The 10,179-nt window shown below is 40.9% G+C and overlaps 1 protein-coding gene across 1 annotated transcript; it reads right to left on the reverse strand.

The window, feature by feature from the left end:
- Positions 1-6,852: 6,852 nt before the first annotated feature.
- LOC139410047 (procathepsin L-like) lies at positions 6,853-9,871 on the reverse strand. The gene is made up of 7 exons (XM_071155481.1): positions 9,740-9,871; positions 9,238-9,360; positions 8,457-8,609; positions 7,984-8,208; positions 7,547-7,715; positions 7,153-7,270; positions 6,853-6,952 (listed from the first exon to the last, which is right to left on the reverse strand). Exons 1-7 carry the CDS (start codon positions 9,866-9,868, stop codon positions 6,853-6,855), a joined length of 1,017 nt encoding a protein of 338 aa, XP_071011582.1. The 5' UTR covers positions 9,869-9,871.
- Between the last annotated feature and the right edge of the window lie 308 nt (positions 9,872-10,179).

Below are 10,179 nucleotides of genomic sequence, written 5' to 3' on the forward strand. Positions count from 1 at the left end.
GAAAGAATTCCATGCAATTGTTTGGGGAGAATGCAGATTTTTGAACATGATAATAAACAAATTAGGCACATTTGGGCAGTCTTGATACAAAATGTTGAACAGAAATGCAATGGTTCATTGGATCAGTCTAAAATTTTGTACACACACTGCTGCCATCTAGGGGCCAAAATCTAAATTTCACATGGGCTGGAATAATACATTATGGATTTTCTCTTGCATTTCAAAGATGATGGTACAAAAAAATACAAAAGAACTGTTGGTTTTGTCTTTGTATTATCTTTTACCAGATCTATTGTGTTATATTCTCCTACATCCCTTTCACATTTCCACAAACATCAAAGTGTTTCCTTTCAAATGGTACCAATAATATGCATATCCTTGCTTCAGGGCCTGAGCTACAGGCAGTTTATTTGGGTATGTCATTTTAGGTGAAAATTGAAAAAAGGTGGCGGATCCTTAAGAGTATTTATAAGTTGTTTTTTTTTCACTATTTCCTTATTTTAGAAAAGTTTTAGTTTAGAGAACGATCTCTCTGCAGAAGTGACAGTTGCAGGGATGGTTAAAAATAGTTGGATTGCAGTAGCAACGTCAGGGAAACTGGGCAGAAGGGATTGGTGCTTCATCTCATATTCTCCTTAATTTCCAGCCTCAACACGTTACGGAAAGATATTAACTGTATATGAAGCTCTGGGCCAAGTCGTCTGGATACTGGGCAGCCAATAAACTGGCAGATGCAAACAGATTATAATTTTTAGCGGACAACAGTTCTTGACGGCTCAATCAAAGAAAGAGGGTTGCGATTTCATTCATACTGGTGAACCGGCGTTTGAGTTGTGTGGTTGCAATTTCAAAGTAGCATTGAACACAGACACTGTAAAATGTTCCCCTGCATTCTGAAGCCTGTTTTTGTGCATCACTTGGTCCTGCCTTTTGTTTATCCATCCCACTCTCTGTATCCGAGTTCGACCTGCTGATTCAACTTACTTTTTTGAACTTGATTGCCAATTAAGTAAGTAGGCTGGGGCAGGCTGTCTCCTTCCGTTGAGCAATAGGCCAATTAGATGCATGACAATGATAGGCCTATTGTCTCTGACTCACCTACTACCAATGTAGATTATTGTAAATCACAAAACACAAAAGCTTCCTACATGTGGAAATTAAAAAGGTTGAGATGATTAGATTAGATTCTGGGTATGCTGTTCCTACATTTTGTTTTCACTAGCAAAGTGCAAGCAATTGTTCATTCAGGTTATGGGTGTTTCCTCTTGAATTTGGTAAAAAGGGAAGTGAATTCGCTCATTTGCTTGATAGCAACCCTCTTGTGTGTATCAGACACACAGTTTTTTTCTTAGAGATTATATTTCTCACCGATCTACACACAATACCCCATAATGACAAAATGAAAACATTTCAAATGTAGAAATCTTTTAAAAAGTATTGAAAATTAAATAAAGAAACATCTATTTTAGCCTACATAAGTATTCACACCGCTGAGTCAATACAGTACATGTTAGAATCACCTTAGGCAGAGATTACAGCTGTGAGTATTTCTGGGTGTCACGTTCTGACCATCGTTCTTGTGTGTTTTCCTTGTTTTAGTGTTGGTCAGGACTTGAGCTGGGTGGGCATTCTATGTTGTGTGTCTGGTTTGTCTATTTCTATGTTTGGCCTGATATGGTTCTCAATCAGAGGCAGGTGTTAGTCATGGTCTCTGATTGGGAACCATATTTAGGTAGCCTGTTTTGTGGGTGATTGTTCCTGTCTTTGTTTGTGGCACCAGATAGGACAGTTTCGGTTTTTATTGCAGTTTTACTTAAGTGCATTTGTAAACAGGATGCATGTTTTGCAATATTTGTATTCTGTGCATGCTTCCTTCTTTTCACTCTGTCAATTAGATTAGTATTGTGGAGTAACTACAATGTTGTTGATCCATCCTCAGTTTTCTCCCATCACAGCCATTAAACTGTGTAACTGTTTTAAAGTCACCGTTTATCACGCCCCGACCTTAGAGTTCCTTATTATTTTCTATGTTTGGTTAGGTCAGGGTGTGACTCGGATGGGAAAGTCTATGTTTTCTATTTCTTTGGTTTTGGCCGTGTGTGTTTCCCAATCAGAGGCAGTTGTCTATCGTTGTCTCTGATTGGGGATCATATCTAAGTTGTCATTTTCCTTTTAGGTTTTGTGGGATCTTGTTTTCTGATTAGTGTTTTTTGCCTGACAGAACTGTTCGCTTTCGTTTTCACGTTTGTTATTTTGTTTGAGTGCTTTTTGAATATTAAAATCATGAATACTTTCCACGCTGCGTCTTGGTCCCCTCTTCCTACCACAAACGAGAGCCGTAACACCGTTGGCCTCATGGTGAAATCCCTGAACAGTTTCCTTCCTCTACGGCAGGGGTGTCAAAGTCAAATGGACGGAGGGCCAAATAAAAAAATCAGCTACAAGACGAGGGCCGGACTGTTCGAATGTTCATTGAAAAATTTTTAAATGACGCATATAGTCTAGTGAACCTAATTGAACCTACTGAAAACCTAACAAATATATTACAATATGATCAGATAAATAAAGCAATATTTTCTTATGGCTCTGTCAGTAATCTTTAATTTTCAACAGACACAAAAGACAAATTTCCTTTATATAAATATCCCCATAACATGAACATTAAATGAAAGAAACCGGTATTCAAGGCACCATCAGTAGACTATATTTTCTATTTTAGCAAAAGTGGGCTAAATTTACTTCAAAGAAAAAACAATAATAGCAATTTTCTATCATCCACTCAACTGAAATATTTTTAAAATATAATTGGATTGAAATACAAAAAAATAAAGTGCAAAAATCTATTAATCAAAAACAACACTTTGTTTAAGGAGAAGTAACATGCAGTGAAAACAAATATTAAATTTTAACTTTTAAACTTGAACTGAGTAAAAACTCTAAATATGTGATTGCACAGTAATGTTCACTTGTTTGAGGTTGAGGGTGATACTTGGTGGTGTCCCATCTTTTCCACAAGTTCATCAATGTTCGGGGTAAGGCTCTGAGCTGAAGAAATCCTCAGAATTGAGTGGAGGTGTTCAGCAGTAAGTCGACTTCTGTGTGATGTTTTGTTCAGGTTCATCAAAGAAAACAGTTGTTCACACAGGTATGTGCTGCCAAACATAGACAACGTTTGAGCAGCCTGGATGCGCAGCTGGGGCATTGTGCCGGGGAGGAAACGGGCGAACTCCGCAGCACCCACTGCCGCATATTTTGCCCTCAGTGCATCATTGCATTGGAGGTCAATCAACTCCATTTGGAGGTTTGGTGGTGAGCTTTCCACGTCAACAGCAAATGGGTTACCGAGCAGTTCCAACCTGCTTTTTTGTGCTTCAAAGTCAGCAAATCGGCGTCGAAAGTCAGCGGCAAGCATACCTATTTTATCAGCCAACTGTGTGCTCGGGAACGCACTGGTAGAGAGCTTCTCTTTCATGGTCTGGCAGCTGGGAAAGTGGCTCAAATTTTCTTTCCGCATCTGCGTCTCCCACAGAGTCAGTTTGGTTTTAAATGCCTTCACTGTACTGTACATATCAGAGATGACACGATCCCGACCCTGCAGCTGCAAGTTTATTGCATTCAGATGACTCGTAATGTCACACAGAAAAGCCATTTCACACAGAAACATTTCGTCTCGGAGTTGTGTTGTGTCTTTCCCTTTGCTGTCCAAGAACAGACAAATCTCCTCACGAAGCTCGAAACATCTTTGAAGCACCTTTCCCTGGCTTAGCCATCGCACCTCTGTGTGATAAGGCAAATCACCATGCTCCGTTTCTAACTCCGTCAGAAATGCCTTGAACTGGCGGTGATTCAAACCTTTGGCTCTGATAAAGTTAACTGTGCGCGTGATGATGCTCATTACATGCTCCATTTTCAAGGCTTTACCGCACAACGCTTCCTGGTGTATGATACAATGATAAGCTGTCAGCTCACCTGTCGCGTTTTCCTCTTGCATCTTTTCCCGTATCTTCGCCACCAGTCCGCTCCTGTGTCCACACATCGCAGGTGCTCCGTCGGTTGTCAAACCCACGAGTTTTTCCCAAGGCAGCTCCATCTCATTTACACATCTTGACACCTCTTCATACAAATCATGCCCCGTAGTTGTGCCATGCATAGGACGTAAAGCCAAAAACTCCTCTGTCACGCTTAGGTTGGAGTCCACTCCGCGGATGAAAATTGACAACTGGGCAATGTCAGAAATGTCGGTGCTCTCATCCACAGCCAAGGAATATGCAATAAAATCTTTTCCCTTTTTCACAAGCTGCTCTTTTAGATTGATGGACAACTGGTCTACTCTCTCGGCAATGGTGTTTCTGCTCAGACTCACATTTAAAAAGAGTTGCCTTTTTTCTGGGCAAACTTCGTCACAAACTTTAATCATGCAGTTTTTGATGAAATCCCCCTCCGTAAATGGCCGGGCTGATTTAGCGATCTCTTCTGCCAAAATAAAACTGGCCTTGACAGCAGCCTGGCCTTGTGATTTGGCTTTTTTGAACAGAGCCTGTCGAGATTTGAGGCCTCGTTTTAATTCCTCTGCCTTTTGTAGCCTTTGTTCCATGTCCATATTCTTGTTTTTGTCCGCGTGTTTCGTTTCATAATGTCGTCTCAGATTATACTCTTTCAGTACCGCCACACTTTCTCCACACAGAAGACACACAGGTTTTCCAGCTACCTTCGTGAACATATACTCCGACTCCCACCTTGTTTGAAACCCCCGGTTCTCAGTATCCACCTTCCGTTTTGCCATTTTTGATGGGTATCTGAAAGTTAATTTTACTGTGATGCTGACGACTGCTGTGCCAATAAATATTGAAATGAAGCAGCCTACTGCTCGGTGCGTCACCTTTGCATTGTGGGAAATGTAGTATTGGTGCGTGTAAAAGATCTGCGGGCTGCCGGCTTGCTGCGGGCCGGTTCTAATAATAAATCAAGATCATCCCAGGGGCCGTAAAAAACCTTCTTGCGGGCCGGATGTGGCCCGCGGGCCTTGACTCTGACATATGTGCTCTACGGCAACTGAGTTAGGAAGGACTGTGTCTTTCTAGTTACTGGGTTTATTGATACACCATCCAAAGTGTAATTAATAACTTTACCATGCTCAAAGGGATATTCAACGTCTGCCTTTTTTTCCTTTCTACCCATCCACCAGTAGGTGCCCTTCTTTGCGAGGCATCTGAAAACCTCCCTGTTCTTTGTGGTGAATCTGTGTTTGAAATTCACTGCTCGAATGAGGGAACTAGTAAATAGTTGTATGTGTGGGGTACAGAGATGGTGGTCATTCAAAAATCATGTTAAACACTATTATTGCACACATAATGAGTTCATGCAACTTGTGACTCCTAAACTTATTTAAGCTTGCCATAAGAGGTTGAATACTTATTGACTCAAAATTTCTCAATTTAATTCATTTTAAATTCAGGCTGTAACACAAAATGTTTAAAAAAAAACAAGGGTGTGAATACCTTCTGAAGGCATTGTAAAGTCTTTGCCTATTGGATGTAGTCATTTACTCTGAATTATTCCGTAAAAGTATCATGTGTTGTATGTAGCCTACACTGTAATCGTTTGTGTCAATTGTTTTGTGAGTAATACATCCTGTTAGTTGAATTGAGTAAATGCAGTCCTCGTTTTACAGAGCCATTCTTTGATTGAATATAAGCTCATAAATTAGTGTAGTCATTGGTAAACCGATCTTTTGATGTACATTTTATGTCATAGGGGTATATTTTCTAAGCTGTTACGACTACTGTGACGTACCATTTGATAATAGTATAATTATTGTTTAACAGTAACTGTAAAACGTCAGATTACTTTAAACTTGAGACTACAGTTGTGCTCATATTTAATGAAGTCTAACGGTAAATGTTATGTACACTATACACATTAGATTACACATTGGTACTTTACATCTTGGTCTAAGATCAACTAGATAAATTAAAGCTTGGACGATGGGTGCTATGGACAGCGCATAAGCCTCTTAATAATCAGTTATGTTAGAACAAATGTAATTATAGCATCTGAGTGATAATGTGTAGACTCACAAGCGGGCTAGATTCACCAGTATACATTTATGATCTATAGCCGTTAGTCACATGATAATGGAGTCAGATTGATGAATGTAGTTTATTATTATTAAACACAATTTGAACTCATCTACATGTGTGTGTTAGAATGTTATACATCTCCTCTCACCACCCGGAGGCATATCAGTCTCTGCATCACTAGGCTCTTGTCTAGGCATTACCATTCAACACCTTTACTCAAACACTAGCTGCAGATAAAAAAGCAGTCCCTCACTTTCAGAAACAAACTCAGTAATTTCAGGGCTCTAGTCTTCCTCAATGTCTTATCATTCAGTGGTTGTTGCTCTCAGCTCCACAGAGAACGCGCCAGTTAAAAATAGACGGTATATCAACTGTACCTCAGGAATATATATATATATATATATCCTGTGTCTACAACAGTGTTGTCAGTTTGTGCTTACTGTTTGTGTTTACATGTGCTAGAGAATGTAGTCTAGCTGGTCTCATCAAGTAAAGTTACAAATAAACGGAATGCTTAACTCAAATAGAACTACACACACACATACAATCGCACCGACACACATAAAATCAAGTATAAAACAAAATAGGTAGAATTTTCATAATTTCCCTAAAACAGCGTTTCTTTAAAACCCATGCAGCAGGTTTCTCTCGCGCATTTCACAGACTTATTTAAGGCAGCACTGCAGTCGTCATTGCCCTTTTTTTTCAGAACGTTCGCCAAACATCTCTAAAACTAAACCTCTGGGTCTAGTGTTCGAGAACTTACAGAACACTAGACCAGTGGGTAGCTGGCTGCCGTGGCGATGCCACAGTGGTTCTTCCTGTCTTTGGCCATGTAGATGTAGCCTTTGTCTCCCCATTTCTCGCTCCAGCTGAGGAAGAGACAAAACATGTTAGTCCCACAGTTCTAGTTAGTAGGAAATTATAGATGCACTGCTGCTTTAGAGAAACGTATGACTTAGACCATAGTATCAGGACAAGAGAGGCATATTCCCCGATGAGGAAATCAACACATCCCATAGTGGTGACGTAACAAACAAAAAACATCCTAGGAAGATACTATGTACTGTACCTGTTCTTGACAATCCAGAATTTCTTGCCATCTACATCCTCTCCTTCAAAACCGTATCCCACCACCAGAACTCCATGGTCAAGCTCCACACTGCTGCACTCCTCCTCATAATAGATCCCTAGAGGGAGAGGACATAGTTAAATTAGTGGGCTAAGATACAGAGTTTACCTCAGTATGTAAAACCACCTGATTAAAACCTAATAGTTGGTTACTTAGCTAGTAACTAGTTAGAAATATTGGTCACAATTTACTTCAAAGACAACACCATTTGTACACGGTGAACAGGACAATAGACCAGTACAGATCACTGCTACCTCAAAATTGTAGGTAGGGAATCCAATCCTTGCAAATAATGTTACACAAAATTGAAGTTGCACCGCTAACTGCTACTCACCAGACTGGTAGAACTGGAAGGATTCGTGGCTGGCATCGATGGCGACAGCGATGGGGCCGACAGACGCCACAGCCATCATCAGAGCGTGTTCTTTGCCACTGGGGATGTCCACAAAGCCAGTTTCATTGACAGCACTGAACTCTGGTCGGTAGTGGCAAATATCATCATCCTGAGTTAAGAGAGAAGAACAATGGCCATGATTAGTAAAAAACAACATATTCCAAATATTCAAACAAGTCGGTCATTCTTGGAGACAAATCCCACTGTAATGAAGTGGAAACTCAAATTTTCAAAGTTGAAGTTGTAAATCATTCCAGATTGACAGCAAAAACTGCATGATCTGGGAGCAGGCTAAAAGAACAGGGCCTTACTTTTGATAAATGCATCTTCATACCCTATTATATTTGAATTTAGACTAATAGAACACAGGGCCTTACCTTGCCCACATAGGGGTAGGACGCCTCTGTGTCCAGGCCGCCGTTGTCCTTTACATACTGGAACGCCAAGTCCATGAGACCCCCATTACAGCCCTCATTGCCCTGGGGTCTGGAGCAGTCCATCAGGTTCTGTTCACTCAGAGACACCAGATTGCCAGTCTTCCTGAATTGCTGGCCCTCTATGGCTCCGGTGGAACTGAACGCCCAGCAAGACCCACATGAGCACTGAGGGGGTAAAGGTTGTTAAACATCTTGTTACTTTTTCATGCCAGAAAACACTGACGTGCATATTACGCCAGTAATAAATACATATATATATATATATAACAATATATATGGGCAATTTGCCGCCTTATCTTCTGGATACTGTAAATTACAATCATGGTAAACAGCAGGCAAACAAGCCAGATAGTTCTCTGGAAGTAAAAGCAGTGTGTGGATGAGTCATGACTCATGAGTGATTCAGGTCTCACCTGGTCCTTGATGGGAGTGACGTAGCCCTTCTCTCTCCAGTCCACGGCTTCAGGGGCCTGCAGGTAATTGGGTTCCATGAAAAGAGAGCCCTTGTACTTCCTCTCAGTCGTCTGCTTGTAGCCGTTCATGAGCTGCCTGAACTCTTCGTTGGTCTAGGGAGGAAAGAATCAGAACACGTTGAAACGTAATGTCTTCCCTGAAAAGATGTGGTTTGTAATTTACCATCTGAATGGGAAATGTAATATTTTTTTACGTCTTAGGACTGTTTTAAAAGTTGTGCACTTAGCCATAAATCCTGTGTGCATCTTTAAAAGACTACGAGTAAGTTTAAATTCTCTTCTCGGGATAACTATTCCATTCCTGCTTGATAGTTGAAGAAACCTAACCTGCGAGTCTGAATACATTCCTGCTTTCATTGTTCAACGCTGACACCTGTGCCTGTGAAATAGTTCATACTATGTGCTTTAGCAAATCTATGGCATGGAAACAAAAAGATCCAGCTATAGCACACACACAGTATGGGAAAGAGCTGCTGAAATGTACCTCCTGCTCCACAGTAAAATGTCTCAGCAACAGACTTGGACAGAAGCTCACTGGAACTGATATCGACACCTCAAACTTTCCACTGCTTTAGTTCCTGCACCTCATAGAATATTAGCTCAAAAGTCCTGCAGGGTTCCTGGATATAAATATATACAGTACAGGCATCCAGAATGCCTTTTTCCTCCAGCACCCATTTCATCCATGTCAAGCACTGCTCAGCAAGGTGATTCTTCTTACCATGTCACCAAAGTGGTTCATGCCCAGACGGTAGGAGAGTTTTCCCATAGAGTGGTCCAGGTTGTGCATCTCAATCTTTTTCAGGTTCTTTTCCCAAACTATCCTTCTCCAGCCCTCCTCGCTCTGTAACAATGAGTGAAAAACAGTGAGAAAATATACACAATCATATACTGTCTCAGAACTATGTGCACAATCCATGCAATTAATGATATATAGGTGTAATTTACAGCCACATGTATGCACCAATTGATAAATTTGAGCCCCTTGTTGAGAGCAGTGGAGGATGGTGGGAGGAGTCAAAGGAGGACAGGCTCATTGTACTGGCTGTAATGGAACTGAGTCAAACGTAGTTTCTAAATGTTTGATACCATTCCAATAATTCCATTCCAGTCTTTACAATAAGCCCATCCTCCAAAAGCTCATCCCACCAGCCTCCACTCGTTGGGAGCTACCGAGGGGTTCCTATGAGGATGTGCTCCTCAACTTGTGCTTAAACACCCACCTCATGGTAGTTCTTGCTGTGCCAGTTCTTCCACAAGTGCCAGTGGCCCTCCAACTGAGAGTCAAACATAGGGGCCGCATACACAGCACTCATACAGAGCACCAACACTGCTAAGTACAGGGACATCATGGTCAAACAGCTGTGGAGAGAGAGAGAGAGAGAGAGCAGAGCTCAGTCAGCCTTGTATTTTCAGTGCAAAGAAGCTATATAGCATAAAATGTTGAATTTGTACCTTTGAAACAACGGCATATCTTCAACGTTATATACAACAAAAAGTCTGAAACGGTAGACTAATATTGTCTTTCTGTATCAATCAAATCAAAGAGCAAATGCCCCTGGTAAATGTGTATAACCCAAGATCCTAACACTGTAAAAGAACAGAATGGAAAGCAGTACTTACTTTTCCCCGTCAATTTGCAGTAGCAGGGTGATGATTTCTG

This window comes from Oncorhynchus clarkii, chromosome 5 (assembly GCF_045791955.1).
Source record: "Oncorhynchus clarkii lewisi isolate Uvic-CL-2024 chromosome 5, UVic_Ocla_1.0, whole genome shotgun sequence".
NCBI lineage: Eukaryota > Metazoa > Chordata > Actinopteri > Salmoniformes > Salmonidae > Oncorhynchus > Oncorhynchus clarkii.